Genomic DNA, 22897 nt, shown 5'->3' with positions numbered 1-22897 from the left:
ATAACCACACACACACACCAACAGAGAGGCGAGTCATGCACCGACACACACCCCTACGCTGATACACATGTGCACATGCAATGGTCACAGATTAGATCTATTGCATGTGAGGGCTTTGCCCTAACTCCCCAGAGACTCTGGCTCTTTATGGAAGATGAATGCATGAGTTTGAGTGTGAGTGTTTGTGTGTGTGTGTGTGTGTATCTGCAAACGCATCCATCTACAACAGGTCCCCAATGTCCGTGTTTGCATTATTTTTCCACTATATTTAAAACACCATCCACCATATGTCCCTGAGTGGATGATCCCGGCGTGTGCAGGCTCACGGGTTAATCTGCCATTAAAAACAAACCCGACCCCAAAATGATTCCCTCGGTATCAGAGTGCAGTCTCTCTCCATTAGCGGGTTTGCGTAGGATTTCCGGCTATGTATTGTTAACAACACACATTGGGCGACGCAGGCATATTGACATCCCACTGACCAAAGACACGCTAACACGAAGACCATACAGAGGGCGTGGCAACACAAGGCTGTGCACCTATCACGTCGTTCCTCCTCCGTCCCGGTTCACCTTCACTCCCTCCGTCCCCCCGTTGCATTTCAGTGATGGAAAGAGTGGACCTTTGCCAGGATTATCCATCATTACATGGGATTACCGTTTCTTTGCATGCTCAAAATCTCTCTGGATTAAAGAGAGATTACTTCATTTTTTACCCCCCCCCCCCCTTTCATATGCCAGATCTCTTTCCATCTTTTCGATCCATCAAGGATTTCTTTCTTCTGAGCTAAATCTCCCAGCTGTGGCGGTGTTTCCTCCGCAGAGAGAATAAAAATGAGGCTTCATCTCCATTTTGTCTGTAATTTGGCAGTTGCGTTTCTCCTCCAGATACAACCATATGTAGGCTTCTTACCCCCCCCCCCCCCCCCCCCCAAACATCTGTCCCATTGTTAAGGGGTTTTCAAGATGAATACAAAAATATATATTTATAAAAAAACATGACACACCAAAAGGGTCACTGAATATAGTACCATATTTCCTCTGTTCTGCCTCCTCCTTTTTTTTTCCCTCTTCTCGTTATTTTTCTTGCTCCCTTCTTTGGCCTCTCTAAGGGGTCGAGGGAGATTATGTTTCGGTGCTTTGTAGGAAACAACGCGTCATTAACAATGCTGAGCGCCCAAGTGGGCAAATGAAGGTCATGTTCTCGCGACAAAGTCATGATATTATCGGTGCGTTGCTGCAGTCTCAAGTGCAACGGTCGCGCTCGTAATTGCAGGATAGTCGCATCACCCGAAAGCCTTGAGGCTTAACCTTGGGAAGAGCTGTTACGTTAAGCATTGCACAACATTTTATTCAATAATCTATCGTTTGAAAAATTGACTGCATACGGTTGTTTAATTATTTTTTTCTTTTCTATTATTTCACCTCTTTTACGTTCATGTCTTCTTACCGAACACAGCCAGTAAAGACCCAAGTGATTCCATGCTACAATCGAGATAATCTATCTCTTAAAATAGTGTATCTCTTGCACCACTGTGCCTCTCTTTCCCTCTCTTCCCACGTCGCTATCTCCCCCCGTCTCTACGAGCGTTCCTCTATCATTTAACACTGTCTATTTCCTCCCACATTGACCGGTGCATTGCAGACGGCAGCCCAGCAGGCTGGAGAGTACACTGTACTGCAGCAGCAGAGCGGCGGCAGAGGCTCAGCGGCGCGGTAGCGGAGCGGCAGAAGAGCGGTGGAGCAGTAGCCTGCTCCAGCGGCTGGCTCATCTCGCTTGGGAAGTTTCCACGTTGTTCCGGCCGTGGACAGGGATATAATGGAGCTGCTGAGGACAGCGGAGAATGTGTGTGAAATTACAAAAGAAACTTCAAAAAAATCCCAGTTCCTGCCAACAAGGAAAGTTTTTATTTATCGCCTGGCCTTTAGGATTGGCGTTTTAGGGTTTGAAGCCTTTTTTATTTCCTTCTTCTTGTGGGTCCTGCGATGTCTAACTGGCTCTGAATGGGCTACACCTCACACTCCGCGCTGCCTGTTAGGATCCCACAATAAATGTTAAATGTCTCCAGAGATCGATACTGCCTGGCCTCAGTGCTCTACCGCCGAACAGAAGTGTTCTCTCTAGCTCACCACTCTCCTAATTAACAATGTGTTTGACCTATAGCCTCCCCATCACCCGGCGTCGGCTGCTGAGCGGAGAGCGAGAGCGAGAGAGAGAGAACTGCCGCAGCTACCATTAGAATGAACGTCATCACATATCTTTCTTGAATGAATTATTTAAATAAATAAAAAAACAATAATGAGAAATATCATCTAATCTGGTATGGAATATCATTGGGTCTATAGATAAATAAAAGTGATAGCTTGATAGCTTTATAATTAAAAATATTGCCCCCTATCCGTTGGCACTTATTTTTCTATATATCATTTCTTATGTCATATATACTTTGATTATTAATGACCAGTGATGTTCTTTGGTCTAAACCAAAGAAAGTGGCAGCACCATCTACTGGGCAGTCTTAATTGTGACCATCGAGTTCATATTAGAAGAAAAACGTCTTTCCTTATAAATTGGTTATATTTTTGGAATTTACCACATGTGGCTGGATAGAAAACGGAGACGGTGTGTTTTTGTTTTCGATTGGTCAATTTCGAACATTTAAAAAAAATGGTATGAGTGAATTTTAATATTTGCATTGTTGTCAGTCACGAATAAACAAATAAATAAAGATGTCTTTAACATTTTTAGAACAGTAGGCTATAGTTTACTGTCTAGAAATGCGACCCACAACAGCAATGGTAAAGTGAGAGTGATTGCTAAAGAGTGAGCGTGCATGAGTGAGTGTTACAGAGGGAGAATACAATAAGGCAAATCTCACCGTGTCAAGCTTGTTGTTGGATCAAGATTCAGGTGTGCAACGTTGCGTAGATCAGGGTGGAGGTCAGGGAAGGACACCCAGCGAGACAGACAGGGGGCTGTCATGTCTGCTCTGATGGGGGAACCCTAACCTTGTGCGACCATCTGGATATTCAAGTGTGCGTTGCACAACGAACATCAGTCTGGCCTTGGCTGGCCAGCAACCTGTTCCCAAATATCCGCGTGGCCTTTCATAGTTCAAAGTTTACCAGCCGATCGTATTGAATAAAACAATTATTCATATATATATACCACATATTTATAATATTTGAGTGGAAGTAAAGCAAGAAGCCTTGGTTGCCAATATCAGTTCATGTTAAATATCATTGTTTCATGTCAATTTCATGTAAAACAGTTTTGATTGCTTTCAATTGCTACACTTTCCTCAGGCAACGAAATTGTTTTGAAATTCGGCAGACTGCGGCCGCTCTGTGTTCATCATGAACTACAACGCCCTCCCCCCCGGATCACTGATTGGTCCTATCAGTTCTTAATCTTCTTGGAGAGGCTTTCAGCGGCGACAAGGCCAGACTGAGACTGAGGAGCAGAAGGAGAACCTCATCAGTGATCAGGACGGTCTCAGGAGGCGAGGGAGGAACCGATAGTTGTGTTATAACTCTTAGTTCTGTAATTGTAGGCGTAGCCGTCTAGGCTTCCCCTTATTGGCTCGTCTAGTGCGAGACAAGCCCATATGGCAAACCCTTCGAGCACCCTGCGATACCCTGGTACCCCGCGAGACCCTGTAGACGCCAGCCACAAGGCCGGGAAGGGGCGGTACGTAAGTATGCTGACAAGGCTACCTGGCGATACGCCTGTACCACGTGCACCGTCCTGATGCCTCAGCCGTGTCACGTGGCAGCCGACGAGGACAAGGCACCAATTCAATATTTAAGATGACGAATGGTGGAAAGAAAACACGAATGTCCAATGATGAACGACTGCTTCCTATCTGTTTGGCCCCCGGACGCTGGGGACCCGACGTGGAACAGTTACACGGAGGATCCGATCTGTCGCCTGATGTCCAGGGTGGGAAGGCGAAGGGTTCTTCACAGTGTTTCAAGAGGATATGACTTACGGTTTGCTCACCGAGCGTGGGGGTGCATTCCCGTTCCTCTCGTCCCGGTTCACGATGAGACTTCTGTAAAGGAGGATTCAATCACCCTCTCCCCCTCCGCCCCCACCCCTTCTCCTGTTATGTCTCTCAGGTGTTAAATCCTCCTCGGCGTTGTCAGGGGAGACATGAGACCATGTGAGATCGTATTACCTTTCCAACGCTGACAGATTTGCGCAGCCATAATAACGACTCCCACCGGCCGCCTGCTTATTGACGCCGGCTGCACCGAGGCATCACTCACGGCGCTAATGACTCTGCTCATTCATTCACTGGGCAAACACTGCAATGAACACCGCTTCATTCAGCCCGTAGTGATGGATTTAATGACAAACTCATTTCTCCTCCGATTTTATAGTCCCACCGCTGCAGAGCGACACACACACACACACACACACACACACACAGACACAGACACACACACACACACGCGCCCACACAGTGATGGGTGTTGGATATGGGGAGTTTGGTGGAGGAGGGAGGAACAAAAGAACAGACTTGTAAGTAGAAGGTGCGTTTTTCTGGCTGCGATTGGAGCTCAGTCGATAGTGAAAGTGTTCGTGTCCAACGCTCCTTTGTAGGAGAAAAAAAAATGAAGAAAATAACACTTCTTAACCCCCCCCCAACACACTCTCTCCGTACCCCACACACACATATCTACAGACACACACACACACACACACTCTCTCTCCGTACCTTCCCTCCCCGCACACACACACACACACCCCCGTACCCGTTTCCCCACAAACACACACATACTCTCTCCGTAGCACCCCCCCAGCTGTTCCCTGGGATGGGGGGAGAGAGGTTTCTAGCTTCAGGGTGCAGAAATGAGCTGTATTGATTTTCCTCCAGTCAGAGTAGACAGCTCTTGAGTTCAGCACTGCCTCGGTTAGATTGAGAGTTCAGTGATGGATGGAAAGACGGACTGCTGTGTGGTTGGACGGACGGACCGACTGATGGCAACGGTGGATGGATGGTCGAATAGGCAGACAGACGGGAGGCCAGTTTGTGGGAAAAGCCCAGCCTCAGATCGGAGGTGAAAGCGGATTGAAGCTGTGTTCGACTTCCGCTCGCCATGCAGTGTGTGTCTCCCCGACAAGGAAGTCATAAATGGAGGCAATTGAAATAAGAGGGGAGGGCGGAGGATGGGTTAGGGGTCCGCAGGGAATCACCGGCATGATTCGTTCACGCCTCGTCCCCAGCTCTCAATACAGACACTTACTCATTGTTGTCCTGCCTCACGGCTTGTTAATATAACATATAGAGAGACAGAAGTTAAAGACTGTGAAAAACACGCCTCTGTGGACCACAGCGCAGGACTTTTTATAACACGGGCAAAAAAATAAAACAGCTCTCCTCTGAGTTCCCCGACATGCTGGAGGCCGGCTCGGTTTGAGAGGAGGAGAGGGGCAGAACATAGATGACAAGGAAGGCGATGGAGAAAGAAATTCAGCATCTTTTTAATCATAACTTCATACAGTTCTTTTTTTTTTTATATAATACTATGTCATATATGTATTTATATTTTTACATGGGACACAAGCTACCAAGGAGTAAATACAGCAACATACAAAAATATCAGTAGTAGTGTTGGCACGAATCAAGTAGTATTTACTTTACATCTTCATAGACATTCAGCGGGATAAGCCAGGTTTCTCTCTCTAAAATACGGAACTCACAGTGAAGTCAAGTTTTTTGTATCTTTTTTTGTCATTTTTTCTTCTTACATTCACGTACTGCAGACATTTGGAATGGTGTCAAACTTCAACACAACACTCAACCACGAGATAATGAGGACAGGATGTACGGTAGATCGATTCACTCACATGACAGGGAAGCTGCCTCGGGACGACAGGACACACTGTTCACACACACACTGGCTCACGCCCCAGTCGGCGCACACACAACGCCGTCTCACCTCAGGATCACACCCTGGATGAACAGGTTAGGTCCAGTAGGTTGGAAAACTGAATGATTGATGACGGTTATCAGTATCACAGGGTAAAAAACATATAGAGGGATTATGAAATGATCATAGATCCTCATCTCTTCATACGATTGCATAAAAACTCAATGGAACAGTGCTTCAACAAACATATTCGGTATCAATAGCAATCCTACAATCCCCCTGATGGAAACAACAAATCAAACAAAAGAAAAACATAGAAAAGCCCACAAAGAACGTCCTTCACACTATTTCAAGTTACATAAGCCCATGATATAATCCACATCGAAAAGTGAATCGCCTCTTAAACCTTTGCAGTAAAGGATGCTCATGGAATAACCTCGTCTGGCGAAAAACAATACGTGTCTGATCACCGGCAGCTAGAGGATCAGCAAAGCCGGCCGTGTGTGTTTGTGTGTGTGTGCGTGCGTGTGTTTGCCCTTGAAGAAGGGGCTTCGTTCTTGATACATCAAACATTTTTCCCCCTCATCGATTCTCACTGACCCTTTAGGTAAACACAGCGCAGGCGTACGGAGAGGGACAACAAACAAGCCAGACCCACGCTCACGCGCACGCCTGTACATGTGTGTATGTGTCTGCGTGTGTGTGTCTGTGTGTGTGTGTGTGTGTCTGTGCGCGTGTATGTCTGCGTTTGTGTATCTTTGTGTGTGTGTGTGTGTGTGTGTGTATTGGTGTGTCTGTGTGTGTGTGTTTGTCTGTGTGTGCGTGTGTGGGCAGAGAAAATGATGCATGAAACAGCTCCTGCATTTGCTTACGCAGCGCAGTCAGAGGCTTTGGGGAGCCATCCCAGTGTACCCCCCACCCCCCCCCCCCCCGACACACACACTGTTTGATGAGCGTTAGTCATAGAGTCGACACCCTGCTTACTGCGCAGGGTGCTGCCAGCTTTCACAGACAAACACACACACGCACACCTGCCACCAAAGACACCCAGTAGACTCAGGGTGTCATCACCACCACAATAAAGGCTGCTGCTGTTTTTTTTAACATGAAAACACCAGAGAAGTGGGCTTTGAGGCTTCACTGAAGTCCTGGCTCCTGTCAACGACTGCCACACTTGACGGCAACTCGCAAACAGACCCACGCACGCACGCACGCACGCACGCACGTACACACCCACACGCATACACACACACACACACGAAAACGAGTGACAGACGAGACAGCAGAGGTCAAGGTCCTCATGAGTGGGGCCGCGTCCCTCTCGGCGCCGTCTAAGTGAGGCTCTCCCTTCAGCCCAAAGAAAAACGAGGTACACTTAACAACGCCATTAAACACACACAGCACAGATCCATCGCCCTCCGTTAAGCGAGAGCTGTCAAGGGCTTTCCGTAAAGTGCACTTGCCGAGGCCCGCGATGCGAGAGGGGTTGAGTACGTCAGGGCCGGCCCGCCTCAGATGTGTTCAACAACATTGAACCGTGCTGCAAAAGCAGTGCTAGCGCACATCGATATCACGAGCTCAGACTCAGCCAGGACAACACTGTGTCCGTGTGACACCGAATCAGGAGGATTCTCAAAGGGGCAAAGAGGGCAATTCGTAAGGGGACGGAACGGTCTTTTTCTTCCGAGCCACAGCATTCTCAGTGAAATGACTCAGAAAACAAAACCCGGTCAGGAGGGCAGCGTACAACATGGTAATTAATACCTGGAGGAGCGGCCGGATGGATGGTGCGGACGGCTGGGGGGTCTGAAACACAAGCAGAGGGGATGATGGAGCGTTCCTGCCGCGGCCATCCATCACACAGGAGGCCTACATTCATGACGGACGAGCGTGGCCCAAGGTCTCGGCGGTCGACTTTGCCACGCGGCCGGTTTAAACCGGCCGTTGTTTTTACAGGAGCGTGGCGCGATAGCAGCGGCCTGCTGTGCCACACTACTTTTGCTAAACGCCAAATTCATTCCAACCCGTTTCTTTTCTTTGTTTCGCACAATTCATTAAAAGACATATCATTTGCGTTATTCAATCAGTTGTATAATGGAAAATGCTAAGCTTTTGCGCTCGGATTGGATTGTTAATATTGCCATATGGTATTTGGGTAGTTTTTTATTATTATTATTATGGATTCCATATTACGTGTATGTTTAATACACTTCCCATCATGCATTTTGCCTCATCGCGTACACTCCCTGGCTGCAGAAGTAGTTAGGACCCACATGGAAATTAGTAGTGTGATTAAATGTGATAGTAATTATGCTGGAGGCTTGAATAATTTGTGTGGGGGAAATATAGTTCCAGCCATTTCTCTTTGTTAACGATGCAAGCAGCACTATTTAACACTTGGCTGATGTGGTTAAGCTGAGGACAACTGCATTCGGGGAAAACGCAATCATCTAAATGCTTTCAGCGAGAAGATATGTATTATATTCACTCAGGGGCTACAGCAGGTAGCACTTGTACCTGCGTTGTACAATTGATAGACAAGGTGACTTTGATTTGGACGTTTTGGACGCAAGTTTACATAACACGTTGTAGAACTGACATCCAGAATACACGTATTCATTACATTGTTGTTTTCTTGTTGATAAAAAATAAATTAAATATATATATATTTATATATATATATATGTGGTATTTTTTCTCTTATGGAAAAAGTAAAGTCATCACTTTGTACAGAAAATGTCCTGTCGAATGTACAATCACGCGGATAAATGCTCAGCAATAAAGTGGGGCTTGACCAATCAGAGTGGCTGCACTGAGACTCCACCCCCACCGACTCCGAAGGTAAAACAATAGGTACAATGCTCTTCAGCCTAACAGTAGCATTTCCTTCCACTGCTTTGGATTGAAAGGGATAATTCATAAGGCCTACTAAAAAGAAGAACAGAAGAAGAAACAGAAGTCCCTGGTTGAAACAGTCACTTTTCTCTTTGCTATAATCTTTTTCATTCAGCTTATAGGATTTATACACATTTGCTACTTACATATACTTAACATAGGCATACAAAAGGAATATATATATTCTTATTTGAAGTAACCAAGGCCGGCGACTAAGAAGAACTTCTCCAGGAAGAGTTCAGAGTCCAGCACGGCGATGTGTGCGGCTCGACCAATCAGAGTGTTGGCTGTGTTGGGCAGGGCGTGGAACACGTTCTGGCGAATCAGACGGCACTCTTTGGCCTCCACCAGGGGCCGCAACAGGTTGTTGATCATCTCCGTGTACACGGGGCCTTGGGGGAGAGAACGAGAGAGAGAGAGGGACAGAGGGGCAGAAAGGAAGAGAGGAAGATATTAGGGGAAGTGGTGGAAAGAAAGACAATAAGAAAGACGGGAAGAAAAAGAGAGCACAAGCGATTGAGAGAAAGAAAGAAAGTTAAGAAGACAAGGCAAGAGGGATGAAAATAAAGAGAGAGAAAGAATGGAGGTGAAAGAGATCGAACCAAAGACAAAAAGAAAGAACAAAAGAAGGGGTGGTGATATAAGCGAAAGAAAGAACAAAGAAAGACCGCAAAATAGAGAGAAGGGCGGGGATGGGAGAAAAGAATGAAAGAAGGCGAGAAAGCAAGAGGGGGGTGACAGAAAGAAGGAGAGAAACCACGTTCCAGTGCTGGCTCCAGCGCCCGGGAGGGGATCAGCGCGGCTAAATGTCAACAGCGGCAGTTGTTCAGGTACCAGAACGGCCAGCCACAGGCGGCCGGGCAAACACAAAGGCAGCGCGCGGCCGTGCTAAAGGCCAGGGTCTGACCTGTTGTCCTGTCTTTGAGGGCCGTCCTGCACAGCTCTATCCTGGCCGAGTGGAACGGGACGTAGCGGTCCTGCGGGGAGGACACCAGCACCACGTTCTTAAAGAACTGCAGCCCTGTGAGGTCCATGCACGCACACGCACACGCACACGCACACGCACACACACACACACACACACACACACACACACACATGGTCAGACACACATACGCACGCACGCACACACAGAACAATGACACCCACACAGTGAACAGAACTGGCTGAATTTATCTTTGAGCGTGTGAGTATTTGTGTTCAAAAGAGTGGGGAAGGGAGCAAGCAAGACGCAGAGAGAGAGAGAGAGAGAGAGAGAGGGAGAGAGAGAGAGAGAGAGAGAGAGAGGAGAAAGGAGGGGGCTGTAAATCACAGAGTGTGATCAGAAAGTGCTCTGACAGCCTTGATGTGATAACACTATGTTTCTCCTCTTGTCTCCCGTCACCGTGCTTCTAACAGACTGCACTGGCGCTGGCTTTCCAATGACAGGGTTTAGATCATTGTGTCAGCACACCACAGCGCAGGGTGCGTGTGTTTGTGTGTTTGTGTGCATGCGTGCGTCTGTGTATGTGTGTATGTTTGTGACAAATGGCTGCTTTGTTCCACTCAGCAAGCAGTCAATGGGTGTGTGTGTGTGTGTGTGGGGGGGGTGTTTTTGTGTGTTTGGGTGGGCAGGGAGGAGGGACCTTACAGCTAGCTAGCAGTGGATGAGGCATAAGCTTGCTGCCACCCAGAGCAAAAAACAACTTTGGGAATCAAACGTTAGCAGAAGACAACATCTTTGTGACAACTTCATGTGACAGCTGCTGATAGTCTTCACAGCGGGGGGAGGTACCTGGCTTCTGGCTCAGCAGGTACAGGAAAGTCTTCCTGGGATCCATGTGGTCTCTGAAGGTAAGCTGAAGCAGGGACCCAGACTTTTTCAGCTTCTGCATCAACCACAGGCCTGCACACACACGCACACACACACACACACACACACACACACACACACACACACACACACACACACACACACAGCCGATCAGGCACAGTGTTGTCTTTTGAGACAGCGGTGAGGAAGAGAGCCACAGCAGAGTGTAGATCCTTGAACAAAAAAACAAAAGTGGCTGAACATAAAAATCTCTCTGAAGTAGAGTGTGTGGGTGGCGGGAGACTCACCCGTGCTGACCAGGGTGCTGTTGTTGTACAGGGTGCCCAGGTGGGGCCCGGACAGCGAGAGGAAGGTGTACAGCCTGGGCAGGTAGCAGCGGAAGCGTGGCCGTGTCAGCACCGAGCGCACGATGATGTTCCCCAGAGAGTGGCCGATGAAGCTGTGGAGAAACACCAGCAGGCCCAGTCACCCAGGGGACCCGCAGAACTGGCTCTCAGAACCCTTTCATCCCGATTGTACCTTCATATGTGTCTTTTCTTTCATAGCAATTGCTATGGGAGTGATTTTGAGTCATTCATTATTATTATTTATAACCCTATTCATTTTTATTTGTGTTTTATTTGTAGTTCAGAAGTATAAATAAGTGCCGCTATTCAGTGGTTGCGAGAGGTAAATTATGCATGCATATTTATTGTTTTGTATCAATCCTGATTTTTCCCATAAATAATACAAACCCATTTTTTAAAGATGAACTGTTGTCCCATGTGGGCCAGGGAATCGGAAAAAAGCCTTCCAAAGAAGTGCCCACAAAAACGTTCTTCAGCCAACGGCGAGATGGGCGACCCCGATACCCAGCAAGACTCTGATCCCTCCTCTCGCATCTACCACTACACGAGGGGATTGCAGAACTACAGGCACGCTCTGTCACAATAGTCGTTTTGTATATCACTCGTCTAACGTGTTTTTGAATTGATTATTCCGGTGCAAGATTGTGACACTTTGCATCGTTTCACCCTGATTATGGATCGCAGTGTGACAAGGCTTACGAAAGACGTCCTTCGAAGTGACGAGACAACTTAATGATAACGATTAGGGGAGGTTGAATGTACGATATTACAAGCACTTACCAGCGGCTTGAAACAGCCACAGTGGCACGGATACAGTACGTCTGTCATTGGATGTAATTGCTGCAATGTTCCAGCGCTGTTCCAAATCCCCCTAGCCCTATATCTCTACCTTCTCACATATCTGCTTCACGACTAAATATAGACATAATTCACAGACCAGATGCCACACTGGCAGTCCATTGCTTGTGCCTTTGAAACACTCTCCTGAGTGCACACACAAGGAAGTTGGTAAAGTTTTGACGACTTGGGGGAAAAAAATGAAAACACTTACACAAATTACAAATTGGCACATTGAGGGCAATTAAGTCTGAAGATAAATTGCTTATTTTTCGTACTAGTTTGGTGTTCCGAGAAAAATAAACGTTTCTTTTTTTTCTTGGTATTTTCCCAACGTTGATGTGTTTGTTTTAAAAGATGGAATAAGGTGAAAGGGATCCTGTCTAATCAAGTGAGTGGTAAGCGGAAAGCTACATCTCTACATCACAGCCAGATATCAGCATCGCCAGCTGATATGAACTGTTTACTGCTATTTCAAATCAGTGGGTGTGCTAATTGTTGTAAATGGTGGGCTAAGGTGATACCGTCCATCTGTTTGATTAAACCGACCATCAGTTATGATGCTGGAATGTTTCACTCACTTATACAGAATGTGCTGCCATCTAGTGACCAAATAAAGTACAGACAACAAGCCTCGTTATACTGACCTTATGCGGCCGATGGTGAGATTATAAAGTTGGATATGCTGTATGATTTCATCCAGCAGTCTGTCCGTCATGGTGTCAAAGTCCGCAAAGGTGTCCGTCTGGGACGTTGACGGTTTGAGGGGAAAGCACAGTCGTCAGCTTACCCACAAAATGTCCCCAAAGCACTTTCACAATCTGTGGTGAACCGAGGTAAAAAAAGAGAAAAACGAAAGGCGTTTCGCCTCATACCTGGTTTCTCTCAGACATGAGGAAGTCCAGTCTGGACCCTGGCAGCCCCAGCTCAATGAAGGTCTTTACTAGCCGCAGGTCTGCACTGTTACCTGGGAGCAGAACACCGGGTTACAATTACAGCGTCTGGCTCAGGGTCACCACCACATGATCCCTGATCCCACAGCAGTTAAGGCTGGGAATGGCGTCTCGATCGGCTGGAGAACGCCGAATACTCAACCTAACCATCTCACATCTTACACCTTCACCTTAAAGGATTGGGCCAATTTGTGAAACCCCAGGGTTAATTGTCATTGTCCATGAATGCCGTGTCAATGCGTTCCAAAATGACTGAGGCAGTTGGCCATCCATTTACATCCATTATATACAAAACAAGTGTAGCAGCTCTGAAGCCTTGCTAAACTTAGTAGCTTTGTTTTGAACAACCAAGGTAAGGAATTACCCTGGCTAGGTAGCTTTCTTCAATAGATCCCACAAACCGACAAGTACACAATATTTGATACTGTTTTTCCACTGTTAGAATTTTGTTGCGAAGACAGCGGCTGAATTTCGGGAAGTGTGATTATTCTGTATTATGGGTGCAGAGCAACATTTCAATAAGTCATGAGCACAGGTGTTGGGTGTGTGTTTTGTTAATCATTTGAACACAGCATAAGCAGTGTGTGTTTACACACACACTGCGCATGCCCACGGCCTCAGAGACTGAGGGGCGAGCAGTTTGAAACTACGAAGGTTATATGTAATGGTCTTGAGCATGGTGTTGAATTTGAAACAAAGTTATGGATTTTGTACTGCTTTGACCCACCCGGTTGCAGTGGACTGGGATTAATGGTTCTGTGTATATTCCTACAATGGGGAATTGAACACTCCATTCAGATTTAGAAGTGAATACTGAGACTGTTTTCCATTCAGCTAGAAAAAAAAAAACTCCTACACTTACCGATGCGATTGATTGAAATGTGGCTGTGCACTCAGAATCCTGAATTATCAGACTGCCAACAAAGCGGCCACTATCTTCACACAGAATTCTAACTGTGTACCTCAGTCTCCACACCTGTCAGCATGCCCAGTGGCATGAAGAAACAGAATCAAAACCTTAAGATTTGTGGGGTTTTGGCCGCTATTGGAGAAAACGATCGAGACAGAGCAGTTTATATGCTTACCCGGTTTGGACAAAACAAAAATACTGCTCTAAAAGCGTCTCAACACTCGTTTGGAATATAATGGAAGTCGACGGCCAACTGCCCAACTCTTCCACAAAGAGAGAGTGGAAAACTACCAGAATGTACCTGGGCTCTTAACAAGCTGGCCAAATCCTTCCACCATCTCTAACCCAATACCTTCCATGATGTCGGCCAGCATCGGCGGGCCTTGGAGCGGGCACTGCAGTGTGAGCCATTAAATCACGCATCACCACCACCAACACACACATCCTCCGCTTGGACACTGTGACACACGGTGGGGGGCGGGGCAAAGGAAGCAGCTGGAGGTGGGGTGCCAGTTGGGGCTCGTAGGAGGTGCAAACACCACTGTAAGCATGGTATTTAAGAACCGTTCCTGCAAGCTCTGTCCCGAAGCCTCGGGCTGCGGTCCTCATGGTGCGGGTCTTTTGGCAGCACTATCCTACAAAGGCTCCTTTGCCACATAGGAATAAGTAGCCTACTGTAACAAGGCAGTGGTCTACTGTATTTGATGATTCAAATCAAGCCCTATCAATAGGTCAATCAATAACTAAATAAATATATATTGAATTGCAATATATATTTGCAATGCGCTATGCATATTATGTGCCATAATATAAATTATGCTCCACCATGTAACAGTCAGCAGCTCATTACTTCATTATTTCAATAACAAACTCCTTTTTTATCAACAGGCCAAATGGATTTAGCAAGAAAACAATTCCCCAAGTTGACAAGGGCCTTTGAGGATGTTTTTTTATTCTTCAAACGACTTAATAAATGACAATAGTTCAGAGGCAGCGTGATAAAACGTGACTCATTTGAGATACAAGTGTGAACCAAAGCAATGGCTGGCAAGTGTAAAAGCACGCAGGTTAAAGCAATAACTACAAGAGCACAATAATAATGCCTTGAAATCCCAACCCAACTCACCGTCCAGGCCGTGCACGCACACCACAAGATGGATGCCGTCGTCAAACTCCTCGTCGTCCTCCTCGGGGGGGAAGTAGGGCAGGTCGGAGGCCAGCAGGGGCAGGACGCTGTACAGGCTGCCCTGGAAAGCCAGCTCCCCTAGCAGCTCCTCTTTGGCCTTGTAGAAACTGGAGCGGGAGCGAGAGGGGAGACTGAGAGGGAGCCAGGGACCCAGGAGGAGCCGATGAGGGCAGGGGGGGGGGGGGGGGAGAGCACAGGGCAGGGCCCGACGTGGCGCGGCGCCTGGTCCCTTGGGTGACGTGTGTGAAGTAGCGGGGCCGCTAAAAGCTGAGCACGCGGGTATACAGGTACGCGCACAGGAGCACGCATGCACACAGAGAGGTGCACGCACGCACGAACGCACGCACGCACGAAGGCTCACGCTCAAATTACACAAAAAAACAACGTGCCCATTTTACGGCCGGATGTGATTTCCTCCCGAGCGCAAATGAGGTGAACGGTGAACAAAAGGGGGACTAATGAGTCGTGTCTCCACCACGCCCCGAGTGCACTCACTGTAGCATCCTCTCGTTGGTCTCCTGGTCCATGGCCAGGGGGCTGAGCAGCGACGAGGTGGAGGAGAGGATGCCGAAGGAGCCCAGGGGCTGATGGGTGATGGGGGAGGCGGCCTGGCGCGCCGAGAGCCCCCCGACGGAGGGCGAGTCCCTCAGCACCGAGGAGAAGGGCAGGCAGGTGGGGGCGCAGGAGGTGGACATGTTCACCACCTCCACCATCTTCTTGTTCATGAAGGCCAGGCCCGCGTTGGGGATCTTGGAGGGCTCGGCGGGGCACTCTGGAGGGCGTGGCTGCCCCCGACCCCCCTCCCTCCCGTCGCCGCTGCCGTCGGCCAGCGGCCCGTGGAGGTCGCCGGGCGGGGTCGCGGCGCTGGCCACCAGCCCGATGAGGTCGCGGGGCCTCTGCTTGCCGGGGGCCGGCTGGAGGGGCCCCGAGGCGTCCAGCGTCTGGGGCGGCCCCCGCTCCTTCTCCGTGTCTCCAGGGGCGAGCGGCGGACATTGAGTGAAGCGTTGGCGCTCGCCCAAAGCCCAATTCCCGCAGCCCCCGGCCCCCGCCCCCACTTCAAAGGGCCGGGCCTCCGCCGACTCCAGCCTCCAGTCCTCCAGAGCGTCCTCCCGCTCCCCCTGGGCGCCGCCCCCGCCCGCCGACATCTTGGAGGCGGGCGCCTGGAGGAGACCGCTCAGCGCCCGCCTCGGCGCGGGCGGCCCGTCGCCGGTCACGGGGGCGACGCGCCCCGAGCAGCCGGCGTCCGAGCGGGGCGTTTCCGACGCGTCCCTGGCGTCCTCCGCGCTCCCCGTGCCCTCGGGGAGCGCGGAGCTGACCTGCGGGGCCGACGCCCACCTGGTGAGCTTCCCCAGGGGCCGCTGGCCGCGCTGCCGCAGCTGCTGCTGCTCGTCCTCGTAGGGCAGGGAGCTGATGGAGGTCAGCGAGGCCTGGATGCCGCCGCCGGGGGAGCTGCCGCTGGGCAGGCTGCCGTGGCTCTCGGCCCGCAGCCCCTCCAGGGAGACGCGGCGCTGGGAGCCGCGGCCGGGGTGGCGCCGCACCACGCGCTGGGGGATCTCCCGCTCGCTGCTGAAGTCCCGGAAGGTGCGCCCGGGCAGCGGCGGGAAGAACTGGGCGACCGAGCGCCGCGCCTCGGCCTCGGCGTCCCCGGGCCACGCCAGCCACGCCACCGAGGAGCTGGGCTCGCTCTCGATGCCCGAGTCGGAGATGACAGAGGAGGAGCGCTTCATGAGCCGGGGGAGCCCGCCCCCGGCCCCGCCCCCGGCCCCGCCCCCGCTGCGCCGGCCCAGCTCCCTCGCCAGGCTGGCGCCGGCGGGGTGGGGGGAGACGGAGAGGGTGCGCTGGGCGGGCAGGTTGCGGAGAGGGGCGTCTTCGCTCTCTTCCTCCTCCTCCTCGTCCAGCGAGCTGGTCACGCCTCCGTCCTCCCCGCCGCAGTGGCTCCGCTCTGGGCTGCTTGGAGGCTGTTGTTGTTGCTGTTGTTGTTGTTGTTGTTGTTGTTGTTGTCGGCATGGCGCCAGAGTGCCAGGGGCCTCTCCCATCCCCCGGCCATCCGGGGTCTCGTCCTCGCCACTGACCGCCGAGTCTCCCCCGTCGTCCGGGGGTGCGGCGGCCGCAGGTGGGGCGGCTCTCGGGTCGGGTTCCTGCCGTGTCTCCGACGGCTCGGCTGCCGCGCACGGCTCTGCCCCCCCGCCGGCGCTCCCCACGCCTCGGGCTCTGCTCTGGCAGTGCTCTCCTGTGAGGGGGGTGTCCGAAGGCCCCCCGGGTACGCCTGGTGGTCGGGTGCTCTGGTCGCTTTGGTGATAGCTGGCGATGACGGCGGCGGCGGCGGCGGCGGCAGCAGGCTCTGGGCCGGCTGGCTGTGTGTCGCCGGTCGCCAGCGTTGGCACATGTGATCCCCAGTCTGAAAAACAGCACCCACCAACACCAGAGTTGATACCTTGACATGTCTGTGTGCTTGAGGGGTGTTGGGGGTGACTTTTAAGAAATGATGAATAAACTTACAGAACTACGAACACAATGAAAATATACGTTTTTTTGTTTTTTCCTCATTTTCACATCGTACGCGTTTGTTTTTTACTCGACGATTACAAATGTGTTTCCGATGCACACGGAAAACTATTTGAGGCACAACACCGTCCTCTTTGTGAGTTCACCGCGAGACTGCCTCATTAAAAGCCTCCTTCTGGGTTTCTAATTCAGGAGCGGTTGTTTGCCTGTTTGTGGCGAAGCGACGTATCGGTCCTCGAAGATGATGGGCAGGCTGTTCCAGTCGCCGTCGATGTCCAGGCACTCGACCGGCAGAGGAGGCATCCTGCTCAGGTAGTCGGAGCTCCGCACCTCCGCGGCGATCTGTCCGTGTCTGTTGATTCTGGAGACAACGGCATTCACATTAACATTTACATTTACATTAGATTTAGGGCATTTAGCCCACGCTTTTATCCAAAGCGTCTTACAAGTACATTTGTCATTAGAAGGTGAAACAACAATATATCGCTGTCGGTGCAGTAAGGATGTTCATAGGACCAAGGACAAAGCACCAACAATCGCTAGGTTAACCCATTCCCCTAAGAAAAGGTACTACACAACTATTAACTAACTAGTATAACTAAGTAGGATATACAATAAATGTGTAGATTAAGTGCCAGGACGTACAACATACAGTAAGTATGAGGGGTGGGAGGGGGTGGCTCTGGGCAGACAAACATAAGAGCCTGCCGCCCTCTCTCTCTCTCTCCCTTTCTCCGTGTCTCTCTGTCCAAAACCGATGAACAAATGCAAAAGTTATCCCTGTGATACTCACAAGTCCTCCTGGAACGTCAGAGACAACTCTTTGGGGTGTTCAGAGAAGAAATAGGCTTCGGAGAATCTCCTGACCTGGCATTAAAAAAATGAGAAAAAATGAGACAAGCAGAATGGACGACCAATTCCACTGGCGAAACAGCCCCGGGCAAATAACAAAACAGAACTGTAAAAGTACGAGAAAAGATGCTAGTGGTTCACAACACAGTTCCCAGGAGAGTGTTGAAAAACAACAACTCCTGTCCTCTCCATCTGTAACTTGCAGCTGAAGGCACTGGAAGTAAGCCAGTATGCAACAACCAGGTACGTTTATAGCCCCATGATAATTAAAAACAAGCGTTAATTGAAATGTTTGCTCCAGGTGGAGGTGTGACAATATCCCCCTCAGGGTGATACGCACACACACACACACGCACACATACACATACACATACACATACACACATACACACACACACACACACGCGTGCACTCACACATGTACTCGCATCCACACACACACACACACACACACACACACACACACACACACACACACACACACACACACACACACACACACGCACACACACTCTCACACACACACACATGCGCGCACTCGCACATGTACTCGCACGCACACACACACACACAAAAAGAAACAAACACACACTCTTACACACACACAGACACTTGCACACACATGCACACGCATGCACACTGACACAAAAAAGACCAGTTTCATTACTTTCTGGCAAGATGCTTTCACATGTCAGTGATCCGAATGGGGTGCGTGCCATGCAGCAGATTGAGAACGGCTCTGTGTTAATATTTAACATCTCCCTGATTAAGACTTGGGAATTCTATTGGCCTGCGCAGACCAATAGAATTCCTTTTATTTGCAGCGCATTAGACCACAGTCATATCTCACATGTTCATTGGCCTCGTGTCTCAGACGGCACAGGACGATTTCATGGTCAATTTGGACCACGATGTCGTAAAGCAGTTGGCGATAAAATAAATAAATACACATTTGAGTCATTACTTAAAAGGCGAGGCAGTTTGCGTGCAGCGCGCCGGGGTAACAAGACTCGAACGAGGCAAAACGACGGTAAAGGCTTGTTTCCGACGTGGTCGATCGTTCGGTGAGGATGCATGGAATCAACGCGGAGAGGCAACCAAGACTCAGTCTGACTAAATGCATGTTGTCTCATTGTAAACACCACAGTGGCGCAGTGGTCCTGCAGGCCTGCATGGCGTGGCTCAGAATGGGTGCATCTGAGTGTGTCTGCACACGTATGGGCTTGTGTGTGTGTGAGTGTCACTCCGCTCACCCTGAGCGTGTGGTGCTCCTGGGCCAGGTAGGAGAGGATGTAAGGGTTGAGGACCACTTGGCCCAGGAAGTGGCTCCAAAGCGCGGCCAGCTGGGAGCAAAGCTGGCTCACGTCTCTGCTGATCTGCTCCGCTACCTTCTCATGGCCGTCCTGCAGCTGTTTGGAGGAGATGGAGAGAAAGAGGGAGAGAGGGAGGGAGAGAGAGAGAGAGAGAACGCACAAGAGCAAGAGAGAGAGAGAGAGAGAGAGAGAGAGAGAGAGAGAGAGAGAGAGAGAGAGAGATAATTAACATTATTCAAGGACAAGGATGCTGTACAGAAGAGATCTTTTTGTTGATGGCTCCCTTTCCAGCTCATTTTACCAATGACCTTGTGAAGGATGTATCTGCATCATTATTCTAATGGAGCCTCTGAGTAGAGTAGAGGCTGTCTTTTAAAGTAAAGATTGTTTGCTTAAAGTGTTTTTACCGATTTCAGTGATAGGCTAATCTTTAACTAAATGAATGGTTGGATAATGGTTGGAACCTGACCAAACCTTAGGACTAACAGTTCTCTGTAGAGTGGGGTGTCAAACTAAGTTCAGGTTGTGGGCTTTACTGTAATAGACCATATCGTACTTTATTGGGGCCGGACCAAGGAGGCATTTCTGATACGCTTGAATATAAAATCCTTCACAAAGTCGACCGGTGTATTGGTCATAGCTCTTCCTGTGGGTATCGTAATGGCAGAAAATATAAAATCTTTTTTTACCCGCTATGGGGTTTCACTTCAGTGAATAAATATGTATTTTTCCAAACATATTTAAACCTGTACGGTTTTGTTAGACTTGAAATGGACTGAGCATCACCTGGTATCACACGGCCCGAGGGCAGGATTAAACTGCACGGTGGGCCAGGTTCGGCCCGCGGGGGGCAAGAAACCTTCTTTAGAGCTTCAACAACTACACTTTTTCTGGGCTGCTCCAAACTAGCAACCGAATGGTTGCTGCCTCTCATGGCTCACCATTGGGCAAAGGACTTGTTCAAGCATTTTTCAGCTGCACTTTTAACTCAAAGATGGCAACATTTTTATTTGACAAAATAGTTAATTGCTATAAAGCACATAACCACAAATGCAGGTTTGCTGGAAACGGTCTCATTGTGGTCGCCAGCCTAAGGACTAACTCGTCTGAAAAAAATCTTTTACAGAGCACTAACAACCTGGAATAATTTACAGCTTAATATCCACCCAATAAAAAAATATTATCCTTTAAAAATAACATCCAGAGGCATCGACTGGCATGAGGATGACTGAATAGTAGGAGGTATAACTTTGGGCTAGTATGTAATATTCGTGTTTATTTTTAAAATATTATCTATATATTTTCTTTGTTTTAATGATTATTCTCACTGGCTATACTCATCTGGCTTTAAATATAAATATATTTTATTTTTTTATTTTTTTCATATCAATGTAAGCTTAGCAATTGTTATAGTGATGTAGATTTATGTGTATTAATGCAAATGCAGTGTGTTATGTATGTACAGTATGTCCGGTGTGGGCCCCAGGAACATTAGCGGATTGCCATGGTACCAGCTAATGGGGATTTTTTACATAAACAAATCAACAAACAGGGGACGTCTGGATACAACAGCAGTTAAAATCAACATGTACACACCTTTGTGCAAAATCTGCATGTGATTTTTTTGTGCGGTTATTTAAATGACAGGAAATGAAATAATAACAGGGCCATTAACATTAATGTCAGAAATTGTATGAAGAAACAGTAGAACAAATAAAGGAGCAGAGAATATACCACAGACTCAAAGACCCCTACAGAAGACTCAACGTGTGCAGCTAAAAGGTAATTCGTCCTACCTGCAGCTCTATCGCCATCTCATTAAGGGTTTCTTCCACAGGCAGTTCTGTGTTAAAAAAACAACAATCCCCCCCCAATGATTAAAAATAAAAGTCACTGTTCTCCTAATAAACAAATACATAAACACATAATAAATACATTAGTGTGTCTGCGCCGAGCCACATGGTACGAATAAGACCGCAAAATAATAATAGTCCTACAAAAAGCGCACAACCAGTCGCACCCACCGCGGTCCAGCGGCGCCGGCTGCAGCTGGTGCACCTCCTCCAGCAGTGCGGCGTAGTAGGTGCGCAGGCCGCGGTGGGCCACCAGCAGGAGGCGACAGAGCCTCCGGTGCCACGTGTGCGCCCTCTGCAGGCAGTTCTCACTGGCCACGTAGAAGCTCCCCTGCTGTGGGGAGACACGCAGCGTTAATGTCAGCCGTGGTGTGGGTCACTGCCCTCTCCCTCTCTGTTTCGGATATAAACAGAAACAAACGAGTTTACGCGCTAATAACCAACATCAGGGCACATAGCTGGGACTTTACAGCTCCCCCACCCCCCACCCCCGGCCTTGGCAAAGCGCCGCAGGGGCTTACAAGGCAAGGAGGCTCGGGGTGTACATGTGAGAGGAGGGGAGGGGAGGAAGGGGTGTGTGTAGTCTCTGTGTCTTCGTGACAAGCCCCTTACCGGTAATTACCTCAGGAGATCAAATGGGACTCAGAGACGGACGTGCAGCAGCAGTCCCCCGCCCCACCCCCTCTGACGCCCCTGAACACAGCTTGTGGTGTGCTGTTAAAGCAGATCAACATGTAGAGCTGGCCTGGTGGTGGTGGTGGTGGGGGCGAGAGGCTCTGTAACACCTCCACGTCTAATGACCCTTTTCAAGCACCCTTATAGACCAGCGACAGGGCTTTGGTTGGGGGGGGGGGTTCATTTACGTGTTCATTCACACTGAACACGTATTCACCTCATCCTTCTTGAGTCCCGTTTAGAGTCGCGATGGGAAACCTGGTTTACCGAGGTCAAAGGTCACACGCGTGCAGCTGCCACTTCTTAGGATCCGTGGCTCAGTGTGTGCAGCAACAGATGAGCACGGATGAGCATCAATGTGCGGCCCAAAAGGCCCTTCTCTTTACCGGCTCTCTTTGAAGACTGCCGCCGCTGTGTGTTCTAGACCGATAGTCTCCAGCAGAGGGCCCTCCAACAATGGAAGAACCAACCACAAATGAAAAGTCCTAATCACCATAATAATAATAATAATAATAATAACAATAACAACAGCAGTGACGCGGTTTCACGTCAGAATCCGTCATTTGTTTATTCGACCCGGCTGACCCAAAACTTTGGTTTCAGCGCTTCCACATAAATAATAAATGCTAAATAAAAGAAAAACATGTGAGAGATTATTCCGGCCCTTGATCTGACGGGGCCCCCCTGCAGGGCTCATCCTGTGGCCGGCGCGTACTTTGCTAGCGCCAGTGAGGGGCCCGACCAGTGTTATGTGTGTGTGTGTGTGTGTGTGTTTAAAGGGCACGTAAAGCCTGTGTATCTGTGGGATGTGTCGTTAGCCCGGGGGTTGGGCCGCGCGGGTCTATCATCATACTTGCGTGCGCTCTCTGTAATTGCTGC

General features: G+C 49.3%; 1 protein-coding gene across 1 annotated transcript in view; it reads right to left on the bottom strand.

The window, feature by feature from the left end:
• Positions 1-8960: 8960 nt before the first annotated feature.
• fam135b (family with sequence similarity 135 member B) overlaps positions 8961-22897 on the bottom strand; it is a gene marked incomplete at both ends in the record, with an annotated part of 28479 nt that continues 14542 nt past the window's right edge. Inside the window, 14 exons of the mRNA XM_079749405.1 lie at positions 8961-9166; positions 9682-9795; positions 10549-10659; positions 10875-11026; positions 12419-12516; positions 12647-12738; positions 14761-14927; positions 15316-16790; positions 16893-17218; positions 17532-17686; positions 18119-18192; positions 19431-19586; positions 21287-21333; positions 21515-21674. Of these exons, the coding sequence (XP_079605531.1) occupies positions 8961-9166; positions 9682-9795; positions 10549-10659; positions 10875-11026; positions 12419-12516; positions 12647-12738; positions 14761-14927; positions 15316-16790; positions 16893-17218; positions 17532-17686; positions 18119-18192; positions 19431-19586; positions 21287-21333; positions 21515-21674 (3333 nt within the window). The remainder of the gene's footprint in view (positions 9167-9681; positions 9796-10548; positions 10660-10874; positions 11027-12418; positions 12517-12646; positions 12739-14760; positions 14928-15315; positions 16791-16892; positions 17219-17531; positions 17687-18118; positions 18193-19430; positions 19587-21286; positions 21334-21514; positions 21675-22897) is intronic.

The sequence above is a fragment of the Pollachius pollachius genome, assembly GCF_949987615.1.
Source record: "Pollachius pollachius genome assembly, chromosome: 13".
In the NCBI taxonomy this organism is placed as follows: Eukaryota; Metazoa; Chordata; class Actinopteri; order Gadiformes; family Gadidae; genus Pollachius; species Pollachius pollachius.
Note: the sequence above shows the minus strand (reverse complement) of the source record. Positions and strands in the feature narration are given on the sequence as shown.